We start from the raw sequence: 21,606 nt of genomic DNA, 5'->3' as shown, positions 1-21,606 counted from the left end.
CTGCAATAGTCTAGTCCACCCTTAGATCTACATGTCTTCAAACAAGAGCACCTATGCCTTGTCTTGATTAAGCTTCAGTTTGTTCAACCCTATCGAGTCCACCACTAATTTCAGGCACTGGATCAAGGTTTCCACTGCCGCCCACAATTAGCTGCAAACGAAAGACAGAGCTGGGTGTCAAGTGCATAACTGGGGAAATCAATGTCCAAATCTTCAAATGACACTCCACCAATGGTTGCATGTATATGCTAAACACAATACGAGACGTGACAGAAGCCTACACCACTTTCCAACCTAAAGACCATGGAGCAGAGCAGCAGCTTCCCTCCAGCACCACCATCGGAGACCTAGCTCCAGAAAAGAACATAGCTACTGCAAAATGCAGCCACCAAGTCCAAATCAGTTATGGGATCCAGAAGGATAGCGCAATCCATGATTAATGTCACTGGAAATCACATACACATACACAGACCTTTATTGGAAGTCACTGTGAGATGCCGAAGAACAAACAAGGATTCACATCCTGTCCCTCTCTCAAGCATAGACTGTTCACTGGGATGACCAAGACAGTCTCCATTCCAAAACCAGGCAAGAAAGCAGAATTAAGGGGATCAGGATGGTCAAATTCCTCCTATGTCGCTCCCACACATTCAAGAGCCTTGCCCAAGATTGGTGATCAGAAAAAAGTTATAAATATTTGTAAAGATCGAGGGAGAGTTTCTTCAAGAATGACCTCAGTGTTGCTTCCTTAACATGGTGAGGACTCTATCCTCCCTTAGACAGTCATTTCTAACCTCTCCCAGACCATCGTTTCAGTTCCATTCAAACAGCTCTAACAAGTCACAATGACCAAGTGTTGAGTAGGCAAACGGTAAGCCTTGTTCCTCCAAACACCTGGTCTGCAAATTTGCTTACAGGGCTCTTTTTGTAGAAAAAGCCCAGCAGGAACTCATTAGCATAATAGGCCACACCCAACACCTGAAACTCATTAGCCTATTAGGCCACACCCCTGTCAGCACAGCTCATTAGCACATTAGGACACACCCCCATGTTACCAGAAGTATGGTTATCCAGCCAAACCCACCTTTTGCTTGTTATTCTGTTTACCTTGTTTGTTGTCAAAACCCAGGGGGTTTTTTTGTAGCAGGAACTCCTTTGCATGTTAGGCCACACACCCCTAATGAAGCCAATCCTAATGGATTTCTGCTGTTGGGTGTGGCCTATTATGCTAATGAGTTCCTGCTGGGTGTGGCCAACTTGGGAGCCAGTCAGAACTCCGTTCCTGTGTGTTCCTGCCCAAAAAGAGCCCTGGCTTTGAACAAGCTGAAAGATGCCCAGTACAACTGGACAAATAGAACCCTGAATGGAAACCCGATTCCCATCTCTCACCAATGTGGCATCCAGTTTCAGACAAGCGCAAGGCATTTTGTCTGCCAAATGCAATGCAGATTGGACAGAGTGGGCTACTGGAGGCTCCTCCCATTTTCACTGCAGGCTGTGATGGAGTAGGTCTCAAACCATTTGGAAAAGCTCCGTAAGATAATTTTCCCAGACAAAAATAAAACAGAGAAGGAGAGAATGGGTCTCCCCTGGGGAGAAAGATGGGACATAAATGAAGTAAATAAATTAAAAAAGGACTGTAAAAAAATTATTTTAAAAAACAACCATCCTACATACCTGTAAACGAGAACAAAGAACTTTTTCCTACTCCTGGCACAGAAGAATATCCCAACGAAGAACTTTTGCTAAAAAACAAACAAACATGTAAATATGTTACTGTATATTAGACAAGTACATTCAAGTTTCAATGTGGAGCAACCACAATAGCTCTACGGGACTCCCACCTCTTTCACAGAACCTGGCTGAACTAAATGTTACACACCTGGAACATTTGTCTATGCTGCCATATTTCGAGTGCAAGGCTTGACTACTGAAAGACTGACTTCGAACTAGCTTGGACTTCTTTACTTCTTTGCCTAAATGGGAAAAAAAAGAAATATATTATTTGCAACAATGTACTTCTTTTATTATGGCAGTATCACTACCCTTGTGTCTTCTTCTCAGAACATCATATAGCCTAAAACTCTGTAATGATGACGTCTACAGTTTACAAGCCGCATCGAAAGGAACCACTGCAGTGGAGTTCAGGAAGAATGCTGGGAACTTCTGGCAATTTACTCTCATCAGTGACCTCAGAGGTCCAAGAAGAAAAGAACGGGATTCTTGGCAAATGTTGTAATCTGCCTCTCTTGGATATAAGAAGCATGGGTTACCAAGATTTCCAAAGCCTAGTATGAGTCAGGTGGATTTCAAGTAGAACAACCTGTACCAGACACATGGGCAGAACGCCTGAGCAATCAGCTGGGAGAGGAAATACAGAAGCTGAATCAGCAGGGCAGGTTGCTTGAAATTTAGCATTTGACCTGCTGGCTGATGATCAAGTAGATGGCACCGGTCATGATTGCAGATAGGGGACCACAATTCCCAACTACCCAATGGGTCGGGAAAAGATATATGGCAGCAATGCTTGCAAGAAGAGCTAGTCCGGCAATGTGACACAAAGGAGCCGGGATATACAGGGGTGTCCTATTGATGTTCAGGTGTTCCATACTGTGAGAGGGGAGAAGAGTGGGTAGCCTGGGAGGCACGGCCTCCATATAGAATGTTGGAGGTTCAATCTCTGGCATTCTCACTTGAAAGGATCACAGGCAGCAGGTACTGGGGAAGCTCTTTCTCTCCCTGAGACTCTGGAGAGCTGCTGCCAGTTAGAGTAGACAATACTGAGCCCAAAAGTCTGCTTCAGTATAAGACAATTTTACAGGTACCATATGATGGTCCATAAACACAAGAAAACTATGATGCTTTCCTACCTGTGTTTTCTTACATTCACTGCACTGTGGAAAATATATGTGGAAGAGATTTGTTTCTTACTTGTTGAAGAACCTGAAGGATTTCCAGAAACAGACATTGGTATGCTCTTGGTCAAAGTTGATGATGTTTTACTGTCTCTACCTAAAACAAAGGATATTTTAAGCAACTCAGTTTTAACTGAAGAAATAAAGCACTGCACAATATTCTATGGTAGTCAGAGACAGTACTAATATTTTTAAGTTCTACATGACAACCCTCACACCCTAAAATAGGTCAGATAGGCTGATAAATAACCGTAGAATAAAAGCTGACACATCATTGAAGAATCTCTGTTGGGCTTTCAACCATGGCAAAAGCCAGGGAGACTGAAGAAGAGAGGCTCAGCATTTGCAATGAGTGCTTTAGGTGTGCGGTTATCTGTGAGAGTACAGAAACTGTTAACAGTGCAATCCTAAATAGAGTTAAAACCCTTTAACCACACTGACTTCAGTGGATATAGAAGAGTGTGCCTCTGCTTAGGATTGGACTGTTAGTGTCTCAGTTTTAAGTTTGTGTTTGAAGCTCACTGAATGGGGCACAAGGTGCACTTTTGAGTCTGCAGCTGAACCAGATTGGTTGTTGGGAGAGGACAGCACAAGACATTGGCCCAATGAATAAATAACAAGGGCTCCTGGTAGATCATGGCCTGCAAATCAGAAACCATCCTGATGAACACATGTTCCTTCCTCCATCTGGGGGGATTCTCCACCCACCTCCTGTTGTTAACCCTGCTTTTGTGCTACATGCACACCGAGGCAAATCATGGTTAAGGCAAACCATGGTTCTCAAACCCATTTCAAAATGGTTTCTCTCCCTAGTGAACGCAAGAGCACCACGGCTTGCATTAACAACGATTTGCATGAGTCCATGTATAAGACAAAGAAAAGGTCCATGCCAGGAAGTGAAGAGGAAGGGAGAGGGGTCACACTGAACAGAGAATGATGGAGTGTTTGGAGTTGAGTTCCAACTTGCAAACCATGGGCTGTTGGACACTGTGGTTGTGGAAGGCAAGGGCACTCACTACTGGCTGTGGATACAGTGAACCACTCAGAGTGTGGCCCTATAAGATGTCAGCTTCCCTATGTCTAGAAATGAAAATCCACCTTGAACCACCCTGAACTAAATGTGGTTGGGAGCAACCCGTAGGTAAATATGCTTCCAACCCCATCAGCATCCAAAGAGAGAATGATGAACACCTGTGATTAAAAAGAGGATTGCTGAAAGAGCACTAGAGCTACACCAGATTCTACGATTCTAGTAACTGATGGGCAAACACATGGACAAATAAATAACGTGACAATTATACATTCAATATTAGCTGGAACTGCACAGCAATTTACTTTCTAAAAGTTTACGAGTCAGGCAAGCAAAAGTATTTGTTTATAAGCTACCCAGCTGAAACTTCCTATGTGATTCTATGAGCAAAGGCAGGATTGTACATGGTTTTAATAAATTAATAAATAAATAAATAGAAATTCTTACACAATACTGTTGGATATGATGTCTGAAATGAGTTTTCAGAACTGGGTCTGTCCTCTTTGCCAAGGAGCCAACTCCACTTCAAAACACATAAACTAGTGGCACAAGCAAGAGCATTTCACAGGACTGTGCTGTACAGTGCAGTGAAATGTACTTCTCACAGTAAATCAATAGCAGAAGTTCTCATTAGCCAATGCCACCATCGCTAGTATTTTCTCACAGAACAGCACTGAGAGAACAATTCAGAAATAGCCCTTAACAGCTCTGCTTCATCCGCCCTCCGTAAAAAGAAATTAAACTTTTCGTAAAAGAAAGCAAAAACACCACTTACGCTTCTTTTCATATATTTTATCGTTCATACTGGTAGACCTGCCCTCATTTTGCTGTTTCTCTTTTTCTAATTGTTCCTGTTGTGGAAACAATTTTAACAACAGAGGTAATGGAAACCTGACATCTAAAGGTGGTTGCCAGCAACCTGCAGATAAATATGCTTCCAACCCCATCAGCATCAAAAGAGAGAAAGATGAACCTTGGAACACTACTATGTCATCTGTGATTAAAAAGAGGATTGCCGAAAGAGCACTAGAGCTACACCAGAAAGCATACCTCCCCCTCATTTTTTTTTTTAAAAAAGGACAGATAATACCACACAGTAATGCCATACAGAGCTCTTTTTTAAAAGCACCGCCTTTCCAGCTTTCCCTCTGTTACGCTATGGGCATGCCACTTAACAATGGTTCTCCCCATTCAGGTGCTATACCTCTGGCTAGTGGATACTGCTTCCAGCTAACCCATTCAACTAAACTTCAGGTTAAAACCTCGACCCAGACAGATATGATGGAAAGTTTGGAACAGTTACAAGGGTGAATCAGGAATGCTCTCAACAAAATGTTGCTGCAGCCATGGATGGCTTTTGAGGCAAGAATATGGCTTGGATCTAGACTAGACATATCTGGGGAGGCAAAGATTTCCACCCAAGGAGCACGATCTCCACCCCGAGGTGACCCGAAATGCCTCCTGAAATTCCATTCCCGAGGGGTTCCTGGGGCAGGAAGATTATACTCCCTAGGGAAAAGCCTTGCCTCCAGGGAAACGTCTAGTCTGGATCCAGTCCATTATATCCCACAGTTCCAACTTGGAAATAGTAGTAAGTCTCTCCATTTCATGGCTGTTGCATGCAGGTGAAGTGCTCTGAACATTGATCAAGCAGTAAATATTATTACAAAAGATATCAAACCCTGGGTGGCAGTACCAACACACTATTCTCTCCTGCATGTAATTTTCAGATGTCTTTACACAGACAAGAATGCAGCTGCCATATCCTCTATCCCGCACATAAAGCTCCCTTCAGTTCTGGCTTTGCTACTTTAGAAACGCTTTCCCTTCCTCAGTGCTACAAAGTTGGCTCAGAATTAGGGTGGTTCAAATTCTCTGAGCCACAGGTGGGAGGATGAGGAATGAGCCTTGTGCTTGTTCACATCCTTTTCCACACCTCCCATCCCTCCCGCTTCCTTTTCCATACCCGAGTCAATTTGTTACCGTTTGGTTTAAGCAAATCATAGGTTGTCATTGCATCACTGCATCCGAATCAGCAAACTATGTTTTGCGTTTCCTTTACAAACCAGATTGGAAACTGATTTCAAACTGTGGTTTCCAGTACTGTTTGGAAGGCAAGAACAACCATAATTTGCTAGTACAGATGTATTGCAATGATGCTGCGCATGAGCCTTGTTACTAATCTTTCAAACTACAGCTTGCAAGACTGGGAAACACATAGATACTAGTCCGTTAAGTCCTAAGTAATATGTCTGAGAAGCATTTCAGATTTATAGTTTTTAACCCTTCTTTGAGGGAAAATTAATCACGTCTTTTTTCTGGATGCACTGAGCAATCTCTGTAATATGCAGGAAGCATATATCTTAATAAATATACCATTTCCAAGAGAAGATGCTCCTCTCTTTCCTTTTGCTGGTCCAAAAGATCATTTTCGTAATATCTCTTCTGGAACTGTTTAAAAAGTTAATCAAACAAACAGTTAGAAAGCATGCCAATGGTTGCAGTTTGCTGTTTTCCAGAATCATAGAAATAGATACTTACAGCATCCAGAGACGATTCAATTCTGTCCAGTTCTAGCACCATCTGTAAAAATGTATACCACACTCTACCCCTGCCAAGGGCAGATTCTCCCCAGCCATAAATCAGACGGTGACGTGTTTAGGCTGTACAGTCCAGGAACAGGCAACAATTCAAGCAAAAGAGATGGGGTTGGGGGGGGGGGGGGGGGGGAAGTAAGCAATATGTGTGTGTTCCCCTTACAGTGCCTGACCTGGGCAGCATTCATGCCGACGTGCTGTTTGAGAGAGCCAGAGATGACACATGTTTGCTGAACACCTGGCCAGCTCAGAATTATTTTCAGGCCATCATTATCGTGCAGATTTCAGCAGCTGTATAGCCCCTATCCAGTTCGAGGCACCAGTTCACACAATTAGTGTAACTCTGTGAACACTGTTTTGGGGACAGCTCCCAAGGTACCCATGTGGGGAGTCACTGTTAAGTGGCCACTAACCCCATGTGTGGATATTCACATAAGGCAACAATTCTTCTTTTAGACTGCTTGCTGATCACACTAGTTAACAATTTGCTGTTTAGATCACTTTGGTCCACACAAGACCCATTATGATGGATATCAGCTTAGTCTTTGCAGGGCTAATGACTCCATCAGCAAGCTCTTTAAATCATACCTGCCCTAATTTACAGGAGTCCAAATTGGTCAAGATTGCAAAGAGAATGCACAGAGAATGTAATGGTCTAGGTTGCACCCTAAAATGATCTCACAGGCTCAGGTCACAGATAATGTGCTCACATGCTCTCTCCTTCCCTTCCCCCTCCCCTGCCACACTGCAATTCAGTCATTTCTGCTTTACCATAAACCATCCTTTTAGCTGGGAAGCTACAACGGGCACTTTCCATTCAAATCTGGGATTGCAAGACACAGTGAAGTTGATTTACAACCCTAATTGGGAGAGAAGCAAACACCATAGTTTGCTGGTTCAGATGTTATGAGAAGCTCTGGCTTGCACTAAATCAGAAGTCATTGAGGCTGTGTCACTACTGCTTTAAATCATTTAGGTCTTCCCCCCTTTTCTCCCCTATTAACCAGTTTTAAAAATTCACCTTCACTCTCTTTTCTGATACAGTTTACAAGTTGATGCACTTTTGTCACCACTATGTGAAAACCTCTTTTTCTCCAAAATACCAAATTTCACCAAAACCCAATTCTATCTAAAAATTCCCTACAGTGCTAGTTGCTGGACTTATAGAAATCTTTATGGTTGATTTCTTTATCTGAAGAGCAAAAGAAGTACTCAGGAATCCTGTTACTCAAATTAATAGTGATGAGAGAACAAAAAGTAGAAACAGAACCTCCCCCCCTACCTTTTTCACAATGCTCAGGACATCTTTGTCTTTTTCCTCACACAGAAGTTTTCTGACACATAATTCCAGCTGCTGTAGCAAATGTTTATCAGTCGGGACCTTGAGTGTAGATTTCACTTTTGGCAATAAGTAGCAAAGCTTCATTCTGTTGCAGGAAGCGGGAGGGGTGGGGGAAGAAATAATGTAAAGATCTAATGTAAAGATGTAAAGCACACAAGGAAATCTATCATGAGAAGTTTTTGAAAAAGCAGTGAATGTTTTGCCTTGACTCTGTGAATGGGAGTTTAAGATCTCTGGGGACAGGGGACATACCATTCTTATGTTCTTTTAACATCATGATTGGTACTGTACAATAAAAACAAGTTAGAAGACCAAAACAGATAATCCTTCCCTGTTACTGAATACTAACAGATTTCTCCTGTCCTGCCCTGTAAGTAATCCATTGGTAAACATAAAGGCAGGTTGAAAACAACAAAGGTGCCAATAAAACCTGAAAACATTGCTAACGCATTCAAGGAGACAATAGAGGCCTCAACACTGAAGAGTGATTGGATATAATGCCACTTAATAGGCACTCTTGATATGCTCGCTGCCCTGTGGTCATAGAGCGTGTGCATGCATGTATGAGCATAAACAACAAACATAACTAGCCCCTCTGCACATCAATTAAGGGCTTACTGGTTTTTGACTCTAATCACTAATTGTTTTTTGTATCTGGATAAAACTTTAATGGAGTTCTTATTTTTGAACAAATGGGGTAATTCTATGAAATAAACGGTGTGGGCTCTTTATGCATACAGTGAGCAAAAATGTCTATTTTAAAATTGGCATAACATTAATTGCCTTTCAATTTCAAGAAGTTGCACTGTTAATGCTTCTGTGTTACATCATCTGGAAGGGAATGCAGAAAACCCACCTTACTTTGTTCCATTTGGAAATCGTTCAGACCCCTGTCCTCTCAATACCGTTTCCCTCCCCTCTAGACAACATCATGTTCCCATTTTTTAAAAAGCATGCAGTTTAATACATGTTTTTCTGAATCCAGAAATCATTCATATGGCAGACTTCAAAACAATAAGGCCTGCACCCAGATAAAGTGGACTACTTCTTCTGTGGACCTCATTTTTATCATCTCAGAACACTGAGCCATTTTTAATGTCCTGTGGTGATTTCAACCAGGCAGCAAAAACCATGTTTCTGTGCTACAAGAAGCAGAGCTAATTTTAGGCAGCAGGCAAACCAATGCCAGAGAAACGTAGCCCACAAATGCAATGCTCTCTGAGCTGGTCACAGCTTCAAAAACAACACTGTCTCTTCCTCTAAGAGTGAACTGAAGCCATCGACTTACTGGGGGGGGGATTAAAAGGGTGTACTCAAGGAAACTTTTGGGCTAGGGCTAAACTTACCCACATACTGTGGACCTTTCCATTACATGAGAGGTTTTGCCCATTCCACAAAGCGTTTGACCAACTGCCTTCCAGTTTCTTTAACACAGAGTATGTGATGGAAGTCATGGAGAATCCACCTTGGTCAACACTTGCCCTCTTCATTGGCTTTGCACGTGGTCTGGCGTAAAGGTCAGAGTGTTGAGCTAGGATCTAGGAGACTAGGCACCAGGAGACCCAGGTTCAAATCCCCACTCTTCCTTAGGTCAGCTGAACTCTCCCAGGCTGATTTCCCACAAGCTGCTGCTCTGAGCTCGTTCCTCCCTTTGCCCGGATCGTACGTGTCAATTTCACACCATGTGCTGCACGGCCGCATTTTGCTCCACAGCTTCACCCGATTTCCCCCACGTCTACTTAATCCTTAAAAAACTGCAGAGCAAAATGCGGCCACGCAGCACATGGTGTGAAATTGACACGTACGATCAGGGCAAAGGGAGGAACAAGCGCAGAGCAGCAGCTTGTGGGAAATCAGTCCCAGTGTAATCTACCTTACAGTGTTGTTGCGAGGATAAACTGGCAAAGGCAGAATGAAGCATGCTCTCTCAAGCTCTTCGAAGGTACAGAGGGATAAAAACATACCAGACAGATATGCCAGTTCCTGACTTCAATCTGATTGTCACATTAGTTTAGTCATGACATTTTTATCACACCCTTCCACCAGGGAACAGGTGGACCAGGATTAAACTTTGTTGGTCTCAAAGGTGCCCCTGGACTCAAATTTTGTTCTGTTGCTTTAGACCAACATGGCTACCCATCTGAATCTCCTTCCACCAAGGAGTTTAGGACAGCACATATTGTTCTCCCCTCCCCCATTTTATTCTCACAACAACCCCATAAGGTAGATGGGGATGAGAGAGTGACTGGCCCAAGATCATCCAGCGAGCTTTCATGGCAGATTGGGGATTTGAACCTGGGTCCAATGTTCCCTCTATTTTTTCCCTCTACTGAGTGAAGCAGTTCACATCCTGAGCAGAATATAACTGCTGTGATCTTAAAATAGGAAATGGGCACTCCAGATTGCTGCTGAGTGGGACTTCCTGTGTTAATGAGCGGCCGCTCAAGTGCACAGCTTAGAGGGAACGTTGCCTGGGTCTACCCAAATCCTTGTCCAACATTTGAACACCTATACCACACTGGCTCTCTCAGGCATCCACTGCAGTATGGCCAAGAAACTGAACCCAGGGCAAAGCCAAAATCAAGGGAGGCTCTGGACAGAGATGACACACACATTCTTATACTATACAGCCTGCTAACATATGGGAGGTTTGATGTAATAGCTACACTTGAGAAACTGGAGGCTTCCCAATGAACCTGCATTACACAACATTACACAACATTAAAACAGGTTTAAGGAACTTGAAGAAAAAGCCATGCAGAGTATTTTATTTATTTATTTATTTAGCCAGTTGGTATAGTACCTCACGTTTGCTACTGGATCATGCGTAAGTTCAAGCACCGGAAGAAAGAAGTATTCGCAGAAAAAAGATTTGGAAAAGAGTTCTATGATGAATTCACAAGTGTCTAAAAACCGCAATCTGTTCCAATAGCTTTTCCCTTGGCCCAGTTCTGGGGAAAGAATATTGTTTAAAAGAAATGCATAAGCACCATCTGTATATTTTTCAGAAGAAATGTATAAAAATGTCATGTGTAATTATCCCATAAATACTAATAATAATCTCAGAGGCAATGTAATGAGGGTGAGCTCATTACAGTCATACTGATCCTGAAGAATGCCTTATATCATTTGCAATGAAGTGGAAGAAAATAGCCATAACGCCCATCAAGACAAGTGACTCACTGCAGATGTTAACACTGCCAAGCAATGGATAAGTGTTGGACTCTGGGGTCCTCCTCTGACCTCTTGTCCTCTCTGCTGTGAAGTTCCTCACTGTGTCAGGGTTAACCATGGGCATGCCTTACATCTGCACCAGCACTAACCATGAGGCATACTACCCAAGTTCCATTTTAATGAAAATTTGCAAACCAATTTCAAACACTGATTTTAAATCTGGCTAAAGACTAGCCATAGTTAGCATTACCTATGGTTTGAATTGATGCATTTGTAAGATTTAAGAATGCAATCCTAAACAGAAGTTACAATCTTCTAAGTCAATTAAATTGGCTTAGAATAGTGTAACTTGCTGAGGATCGTACTGTAAGCCATGGTAAAGGCTGAAAGGAAAAGAGGATGAACCTCACATCGAAGAGAAGGTGAAGTAGATGCAATCTTTAAGCCGACTCCAATTTCTGAAACTGGCAGCTTTGTATCTATACTGGGGCATCTTGTTTTCTCGGTCTGGGGAGACCACTGAAGAATTACAACTTCCCAGGACTACAGGTAATGCCTGGAATGGAAACTGACATATAGTCCGTGCCATTTACCAGGAAATTTAGAAGTGTACACACTAAGATTAATCAAACGCCCCTCATCCTTTCTGTACTCTTTTTGGGTAGACCTACAAGTACAGATTAGAAAGTCAGGCCAGCCAACTGTTATTGCATTATTTAAATCTTCTCTACATTATTGATCATTATTTTAAGGAAGTTTGATATTCAGCACTTTTAAACTGAAGCCTCTGATACTCTACTTCTTAAAAACTACTGCGGCTATGCAAAAATATGAGATCCAGTGACACAGTATAGAATGAATCTTCTGCAGAATAGCTACTCTCTTGAATACATTGCAGAGTAGCACAATACACACACACACATACGTACGCACACATCCCACTTGCAGAGTTGAAGGATGCACTGGTGGGTTTTGCTGTACCTGTTCAAAGCTGTACCCCCCTTATTTTTACCAGGTATGAATTTGGCTCCAATAATATCTTCTGATTGCTCTGAGCATACTGAAGAACCTATAACCTAGACTGAATAAGACTGTTGGTCCATTCATTGGCTCGTTGCCTACTAAGATGGGAAGGAGATTTTTTAGGTCTCAGACAAGCCCTTCCCCAAGCTCCAGTCTTTGATTAAAAAAAAAATCAGAGGTTGACCCTGGGACAGTATGAGTACCAAGTGTTCACAGTACCACTCAGGTAGAGACTCCCCATGTATAAAGGCCAATTTGAATATAATATCAGGAGCAAGAATATACTGTGCAAGATTTCAGATGCCCACTTCTCTTGGTTTAAGCTGGGTTGCTTCATGTGCGATGCCACAATGCATACAATAGCAGCACAGCAGCGTTAATACCAGCCTCACACATTGGCCTCTGGTGCGCTAACACTGTGCATGTAGCAGTCCAAAGAAGATGCTGGGCACATGGAAGGCCACACGGCCAAGTTCTTCTTGATCACCAGCACCAGATTTTAAATCGAGCCTAGAGACAGCCACAATCACTTTTCCTTTCACTCTTAAATATGTTGCAGTTCTCAGAATCAAGAAAAATACTCACGTTCAATCAGCTTCTGAATAACTTCGTGCCTCTGCTCCTACTTGCGATTGTAGCGTAAATAAATGCATAGGGTTCGAGCAGCTGCTTTTTGCACGGGCAAGACGTTCTTTGAGAAAAAGAGAACATATACATTGAATCCCGTGAGAGTCTCTACAAGCATTCAAGGATGCATGTGGTCTTATGAAGAGTGTGCAAATAATGAAAAGTACAGTATGGATCATGGAAAGTAGAAAGCACCTGAAACTTTGATACTTGCACTTCAGAAGCATGAATCCAGAACAGCTTTGACCAGAAATAAACCAAACGCACACACATGAAACCTGGGCCCAAAACAAAACAAAGAAACCCCTTCATATTTCAAATGTGGAGACAATTGTGGAGTGGGGGGAAAGTTCTGTGAAGTCAGGGCAGCTTTGTTACTTTCTTCACGAATTAAAAAGGGCAAGGGTGACTAGGGGTTGGGATTTGTGTTAATATGCACGGGCTGATGTGCCCCATCTGCTGAAGTGACTGAAGCAGGCTGTGCAGGTGTGCAAACGACACAGGTGCCGCTGATGCCATGTTCCTACTGCATGGAAACAATGATAAAAGAGCAAACCTCTGAGTACATTAAAACAGAGCAATTTGTTTTTGCTGCCCCAAGGCAATCACTGGAGCTTAAACTACGTCTGTGCCCAAGAGAACAGACCACCTGTTTCTTTGATTTTTAAAAGCGGGGTTAACTGCTGAGCAGCAAAAAAGCAAATATGTTTCCCAATAAATCATGAATCAGAATTTCTGAAGGAGAAGGAAGTTTCTTCCAGTATGTTTCATGTGAAAACAAAAAGTCCTCTTTAATTAGGTACTGTGGTTTTCTGTATTCTGTCCTAGAACCTGCTCAGCAGAAATGATTATGCCCTATTACATGTGAATAGATTTCCTTTGATAAGACACCAAAAATTCAAGATGTAATAATGTCACTCCCTCATTCCCTGCTTTTAGCACCCCCCCCCTACACACACATACAAACCCAACTCCATGCATTCACTGAATAAGCCGGGAGGGAGAGCAGGCATGAGCAAGCTGGCCCCGCCCCCTTCCTCCATGTGATCACCTGGTTGTCTGCAGGGGTGACCACTTGGAGGAAGTGGCTGTTGCGACCCTCCCTCCTCGTGATCAGTGACATTTGGAAAGCAGTGTCACTGATCACAGTTAGTGGATGTACACATGGCTACTTCATTTGCACAGTCAAACCCTGCAGACGAGACGACCAGGCACACTTGTGCCTGCCCTCCCTCCCTGCATGTTCAGCGAATATATGAAGCCGCTGTGTGTTCCAGGCTGTTATCACCATGACAGCCAGACATTCAGCTCCAAGCTTGCATCTTTTAGTCAAGCTGGACTGTGACCAAGAGACATGTTGCCTGCAAAACGAAGGGTGTCCCGGCCCCTTCACAACAACTCATAATGTAGGCCACTGCTGCTACCAATCCTCTCCTTCCCTCTATGTCAGTCCATCTCCTCTGTACTGCAAAAGGAGGGAAGCTGAAACTCAAACTTCGGAGCAAAGGAGAGCTCTTGCTAATGCCAGCTTCCCCTTTTCTTTCCTCCCACTGGAACAAATACAGTGATTTGCCTCTGCCAAGAAACAAGAAGGGGGCGGGGTCTGGGAACAGGATTGCCTCATTTCATTACCATTCTCCAACCCACTGCCTAGAGGGCCTCCATGGCCCTCATCCCGCATTTCAAACTGATTCATACTTTATTCGTTGATATTACCTATGACGTGCAAATCAACAAATTAAGCAGATCTGTGCTGGCTTGTGGTGGGATAAATTGCAATGGTGAATCATCAAAATGACTGCCAGCAATTTTATAGCATGGCTGTGAGAAGCTATCGGGCTGCAGCATCACCATCTCCAAGATACTCCATCCCCCAAATGCTTCCTGCAGAAGGAATGACCTCTCCAGTCCCTCGCAGACTCCTGGGCACAGAGTTCCAGCTCCTTATGCAGAAGGTATCACAAGACCCTTGAGTGAGCCTCCCTTCTGCCTCTGTTGGGGACCATTAATCACCAGCATGGATCACTCCAATTTATATTTTACGCAGCATCTGTTCCCCCCCCCCAAAAAAGTTCAGGAACACAAGCCATACTAGGAGCCCCTGAAAGGAAACCCTCTGAATGAATTCCACTTCTTATTTGTGCAAGTATGTATGCTGAGATCTGAGGCAACAGGCACGCAGGGAGTGGGTGAACAGAAAACCCTGCAGCCTAGCTAAGCTGGGCCTGGTGTGGCTCTACGGTGTGGAACAGACTACCCCAGGAGGTCATGCTTCTATCATTCCACCAAATGTATAAAACAGAATTATTCAGGGGGGGGGGGTTAATAAAGAAGAAGAAGAGAAGAAGAGATTGGATTTATACCCCGCCCTTCACTTGGGAGTCTCAGAGTGGCTTACAAACTCCTTTCCCTTCCACTCCCCACAACAAACACCCTGTGAGGTAGGTGGGGTTGAGAGAACTCTGACACAAACTGCTCTTTTTCAAGGACAGAAGAAAAAGAAGAGATTGGATTTATACCCCGCCCTTCACTACCCAAGGTGTCTCAGAGCGGCTTACAAACTCCTTTCCCTTCTCCTCCCCACAACAGACACCCTGTGTGGTGGGTGGGGCTGAGAGAACTCTGACACAAACTGCCCTTTTTCAAGGACAGCTGTGCCAGAGCTTGTGACTAACCCAAGGTCACATCAGCAGGTGCAAGTGGAGGAGTGGGGAATCAAACCCGGTTCCCCAAGATTAGAGTCTGCACACTTAACCACTACACCAAACTGGCACACTTAACCACTACACCAAAAGGGAATAGGGTTGTAGTTATCGTCTGTGAAATTTTAGGCAGTGTTTGTTGCATTGTTCATTGTATATATTGGGTTAGCTCTAACAATTTTTTTCACAGGTGAAAAAGGGAGGAAGCAATCCCCTTTGACCACCAATGCTGGGAATCAAAGGGCCTGCATGGACAAAACACAAGTGGGATGGGGGCTTCCATAAGGAAAGGAATTGGCGAAGATTAGGTTAAAAAGCCAGCTGGATCCAACCCACTATACTATTCTTGATGCAGTGTTCTCTGATTTTGTAATCCTGCTTTATTGGATTTACTATACAGATGTCTAGTGCGTTCTCTAATTTTGTAATCCAGTTTTTATTCCATCGCTGGTTCTAGATATTACACTGTTCCTACTGTGTCATTGCTAACTGTGTAATCTGCATTGAATCTCTCCAAGAAAGGAAGACTATAAATGACATACATGAGCAAGTGAGCAATTCAATGCGGAGCCATTATACTCCTTCCTTGAATGCTTATTGCCTTTGTCAACTGGTTTAGAAACGAATCCAAATGCATGCTGTATGAAAGGGCCTACTTCACTTCGCAATGAATTGCTTAACCTGTGTCTGGCTGCACCTCTTTGTGACTGCACATGATATGACTGAATACTCTTCCATGCAAGTTTCCCTGTGCACACCAAAAAAAATAATAATCAGGAAAAGGGTTCGAAGCCAGCTTTTCCATGCCCTGCTAGCATTATATTTGTACATGGATTTTCTTTTGTATGGGGGAGCCTTCATCTGCAGCCTGAACTGGTACAGCCCAGGCCAAGGTTTACCACTTCAGTGAAAACTATGCCTTGCAGTTGCCATCTCAAAGAGAAAGGAGGTGTGCTAGAGAGAGAAATACCATGCAATAAATAAGTGAAGGTTGGGTCACGCTAGGAGCTCACATTTGTCATAATGATTGTCAGCATCCTGTGCAAAAAGCGGTAATAAATCTGATCACTTGAGATGACGTGAGGCAGGCAGGCATATTTTTGTAGTAGCTTTTCATGAGTCCTCCATTTCAAAGAGGTGGCTGCTCTCTGCTCCGCTCTTGTCAGTGCTGGAATCAACTCTGGGAAATTCAATAGCTACAGAGGGGGGGAAATTTTCATTATGTTATTGCAGAGAGTCTAAAACATTGCTGGTTTGCTCTATAGAAAACAAAAACAAAACCTACTTTGTTTGCTCAAATTCCATCCTGAAATTCACAAGTCCCCAAAACAGGGACTCAATGGAAAAGGTTTTAGATGGGACTGAATACAGGAAAAAACTTGGAAGTAAGGAATTTCTTCTGCAGTTGACATGCCGTGGTGTTAAGCCGCTCTCCACATCCCAATCAGACAGGCCTGCAGAAGCCCTTGCTACTGTGCCCCTCACCACGTCCCCAACTTCAGCCCTACTATTTGATCCTTCATCATTTTGGGACTGTTTCTCAGGATCAATTCAAGGGTTAGGAAGTATTTTATCCTCCTGCTATTTACTGCATTTTTAAAATATATTTCTGCTTTATTAATTAAACGGCTGCAGGCAAAAGGAATAGCAGCATGATTTCTTAGGTTTTTGTTTGTTTGTTTCTTGGAAATACCACCCTGGCACTGCTGTTATGGTACATCTAATTCTCAGGTTAACAGCCAGTTCCTGAGATACACATCTGCTCTTCACACCTTCAGACATCTTTTTTTCTAGCAATGTACACATGAGAACAGGTATCAATTTGCATCTGCACCAAGGAAGCTTGTACAGCTATAACTGTGAGAGAGCAGAACTAAGTACGGAAAGATACAAATGCTGCAGCCTTTGAGCAAACAAGGAGTTACAGATCAGGACAGCTTCCCACCCCCACAATCCCAATCCCAGTTATGGACCCTCCCCCACCTCTTTCTTTGGGCACCCCACCCTCTGGAAGGACTTCCCCCTCGTGATCACCTTGCAACTTTGCATATTTTTGTTACAACGAATGAACTATTTCTTTTCATTTCATTAGCTTGACTGAACCAGAAGGGTTTGAGAACTGGAATGCCAGTGGACAGAAAGGTCACTGGGGCATCTACAGTGTTCCTGACAGATACAGAGTTCCTGTGGCTTTTGGGGGGTGAGGGGAGAAAGCAAGGGAGGGCATTCAAACTGCATTCCCTTCAGCTTCAAAAAATTCACTCCGAAAAGCCAGGGAAATCTGTGGTGCAATACTTAATGTGGTATGAAGGGCCACAGATGGAAAGAAAATAAGAAATAAGTGTGCTTGTGCAAGGGATTTACAGCACAATCTTATGCTTAGTTACTCCAGCCGAAGCCCATTGATTTCAATTGACTTAGACTGGAGTAACTCTGCATATGATTGTACTGGCAGGCATGTTCATGTGGATCTTTGGATCCCAGCCAAATTCCTGACTGCACGCCATCTCCAGAAACAAATTATACAGTGTGGAATTGGCACTCTCTGGCCATGCCACCTGAATACTAGAAGCAGCGCTGCTTCATATATATTTGCATCGATACTGAGAAGCTTGTACTCATAGAAATACACTAAACGGTGGTATTCGAAAGCCAAGAGAAGAGAGTACGGGGCTCAGATACAGTTTTCTCATTAAGAAGAGGATTCTGTTACCAAGTCTGTCTGCCTTACCTTGCTTTCTGATCCACCACCTTCACCTCCAGTAGACAACAGTTCAAGGATTTCAGGAAGGTGACCTATTACTGCATCTAACACCTGGGTTAAAGAAATGATGAATCACTCACATTTCCAATAGCTGTTTTAATATTCTTCTTAATGCGACACAGCTAACATTGACAGTCTTGCTCGCTCTCTATATATGAAATTTTCTCTACAGAGCTGTCGAGTTAGGGAAGAATCCTGATCTAGCCCCATGCCGACAGGCAGGATGCCTTGTTAAATCACTACTTCCTATTTATGTGTTTTTGTGGGTTTTCTGAAAGACAGATTCTATTAGCATCCAAACTGACTTGATCTGTTCAGTGACTATGCTTGTAGCTTTACTTCATAAAGCTCAGTGCAGTGGCTTCCTTAACAAAGACCTATAAAATTTTATTCCAGCATAAACTTTCGTGGAACAGATCAGTGGTACTCAGTCTGCAACGTGTGGACAGCCTTTTTCACAATTTTCATTAACCAAAAGAGCCACATTTATTTCTATCCCTGGCACGAGGCCTGTACCTCTGTGGGGCTCACAGTTTACCAGTTTCTCCAGCTGCAGCAGTTTCAAGGTGGGAACCACCTGACATTCATAAGCCCCACTGGGCAAGGGCCTTGTTCACTATTCTGAAACACAGGGCACATGCCACATTGGGGAACAGTGCTCGGAAGAACCACAGGCAGTATGTCAAAGCACCAACTGTGCTTCTGAGCCACTGAGTATCAATGGAATAGAACCTACTTTCATTACATCTGAAGAATCTAGTCCAGAAAACCTTATGTTGGAATAAAATTTGGTTAGTCTTTAAGATACCACTAGACTCCTGTCTATTTTTGTTGCAACAGACCAACATGGCTAACCCTCCGGCACATTTGGTTCTTTGTATAAGGGCTTAACTTAAATCTACCTCCTCTTAACATTTCCTCTTCTCTCCAGTACCTCTTTACATATTGGGAAATGATCAGCACATTTTCTGAATCATGTTTTGGGTAGCCTGAACACCTCTAGTTCTTCCACCTTTCCTTCCTATCAATTGCTCTTCTACAGCCTCCCCTCAAGAGACAAGTCCCATAATTTCCAAACACAAAACCAAACCTGGCACTCCAAACAAACAAGTTTGGTGCTAAGCAGAGAGGTATTCCTTGAGGAACCCTGAACATTAATATGTAGCCTGTCCTGTCAAATGCTCCCAGGTTCATATCATCCACTCATTTATGAGTTTCAGGTTGCCATTGCAAAACATGAGGTGACCATAAATGTGTAGCAATTCATTCAAATACAATGACATTATAGCTGATCTTTAAGCACACTAACTTTTCTGGCAACCCCGAGATGTAAACAAAGGTGCTGAATGACACTGAACTCAAGGCTGACCTCTCCCTCCAGTCTGATATCTACCCACTAATTACTCCTCTTTGCATGTGGCTTCTCAAGCTATTTTGTATCCTGCCCTCCTGCTAGTTTATTTGGCTCTGCATTTATCTGTCTCTCTTGGGAAGGTGTCACATGGGGCTAAGTCAAAAGCCTTCAGTCATCACTCGTACATACATCTATACCAAACATCTACCTCATTCTTTATGACTTAGGAACATGAAGCAAACAGAAATGATTCATCCCATCAAGCCTTTCTTATTTTGGCTTGTTAGAATGTCATTTAGGATAACTGTAAATGATCTTAACACAAGCAACAAATACAGAACAATAGGCTATTACCTCTAGTGACTCATCCTGTAATAGGGCTACCAGTTCTTTATGTACTACATACACATCGGTATTTAAAAGCTTAGCAACCTGAAAGATAAAGAACCAACAAAGCATGGACATTAGTCCTTTTAAAACTAGTTATGTTTATTTTAGAACAAGGCTTGAATAGCCCAAAGGAAACAAGGGTCTAGAATAGATCAGGTAATGCTAACAATCAAACCACAGGGCTGTTAAGGAGTTCATGCCTTCTCCACACCTCGAGTGCAGCTGCTGTGTTGCTAGAAGCACATAAAGGGAACACTGTGCCAACTCCATACCTCTGAATTGTGCCCTTGGATTCAGGAATCACATTTTGTAAGGTTTTTGTACTTCAAATTCCCTTTGAACATCTATATGTTTTACAGACTTCTGCCACTGGAGAGATACACTGAAGATAGTTCTAAGAAGTCAGATTTTACTGTTTGGGATTCCCCGACCAAGGGGATATTTCCAGTCTTACTTTGAAGATGTAACTATGCAAATATGTGCCTTAAGGAGCAGAAAAGTAACGTGGGAAGGGCAGCATGCAAGTTCTGGCAGTAAAGGTACTTATCTAGGCCACTCTGCAGAATTTGGCCAGTCATGATTCTGGATAATGCTTGTCTTAAAAAAATAAAACAGTAAAAATAAAAAGCTTTGCTAAGAGTGCTTTACAATCAACAAAAACTTCAAAAAGAAGATACATGTTTTCTGCATGTCCCCATGTGCATCTGTCACATGGTCTGCATGGGGCTGCCCTGCAAGACAATTCAAAAACTTCCACTGGCGCAAAGTGTGTGGCAAAACCAAAAAAAGAAAGGGGGGGGGACTTCAACCCAGATAAACCAGGTAACCCAGAAGATTGACAAAAAACCTAACAGGATAAATACTAGTAGGTTACAGTATGTTATATTAACAAAACTTTACTATATTACAAGTAATAAACAATAATCGACTCCATTAAAACGAAATGTGTTTTGGCCTCAAGGCCTCCTTCAGTGGTACAAATGATTAAAATACACAACATAAGGTTACATTATTCCACAGACAAAATGCAACATTTCTGATCTTTAAAACACATACAAGCAGCTGGGCCTGTTTATTGATTGGATAAGTCCTGCTTTGTTATTGGAATAAATTAGGACCATCAGAAATAATTTTTCAGATTGTTGTTATTCATGGTCCAAATATCTCAGTAAGCAAGGTCAGAATGAATCGTACCTCTATGGTGTGTATATCCACATTCAGGGATGCGTGTATGGCGGGTATATTCTGAATGTGGATATACACGTCATAGAGCAAACTGTGGTGGCCCATTTGCTATCAGGCCCTGCCTGTCGGGATCTCATTGCACTGGTCCAGAAGTCTATTCGCTGGCTGCCCATTTTGTTCCGGGTTCAATTTCAGGTGCTACCTTTAAAGCCCTTGTTTAATTACTAATTTTTATGATTTCAACAGATGATTATTTTCGTATACTGTGTTAGATGTTATTAGCCTTGGGTCTTGACTCTGTAGGAAGAAAGGTGGGGCCACAGAAGTAATTCTGCCTAGAAGCTGCAACAAGAAGTGGCACATGTGGCGGCCTGATATATGAGCTTAAGGGAATCACAAGATCCCTACCAGCAGTAAACGTTAGGAAGAAAGGTCTCTGCCCAGTGTTCTCTACTGTAGAAGTTTACAACTTGCAGGGAGCTGGGTCTGTATATCTATGCATT

At 42.9% G+C, this 21,606-nt stretch overlaps 1 protein-coding gene across 1 annotated transcript in view; it reads right to left on the bottom strand.

The window, feature by feature from the left end:
• Positions 1-21,606, bottom strand: part of PPP4R4 (protein phosphatase 4, regulatory subunit 4) — a 128,676-nt gene that overhangs the window by 4,490 nt on the left and 102,580 nt on the right. The window contains 12 exon segments of the mRNA XM_015415517.1: positions 1,678-1,745; positions 1,883-1,976; positions 2,932-3,012; positions 4,721-4,796; positions 6,322-6,396; positions 6,487-6,528; positions 7,825-7,969; positions 10,688-10,835; positions 12,667-12,772; positions 16,424-16,606; positions 18,142-18,225; positions 19,883-19,960. Of these exon segments, the coding sequence (XP_015271003.1) occupies positions 1,678-1,745; positions 1,883-1,976; positions 2,932-3,012; positions 4,721-4,796; positions 6,322-6,396; positions 6,487-6,528; positions 7,825-7,969; positions 10,688-10,835; positions 12,667-12,772; positions 16,424-16,606; positions 18,142-18,225; positions 19,883-19,960 (1,180 nt within the window).

The sequence above is a fragment of the Gekko japonicus genome, unplaced genomic scaffold, assembly GCF_001447785.1.
Source record: "Gekko japonicus isolate JY-2015 unplaced genomic scaffold, Gekko_japonicus_V1.1 scaffold1684, whole genome shotgun sequence".
In the NCBI taxonomy this organism is placed as follows: Eukaryota; Metazoa; Chordata; class Lepidosauria; order Squamata; family Gekkonidae; genus Gekko; species Gekko japonicus.
The sequence above is the reverse complement of the archived record's forward strand: the minus strand, read 5'-3'. Positions and strand labels throughout refer to the sequence as shown.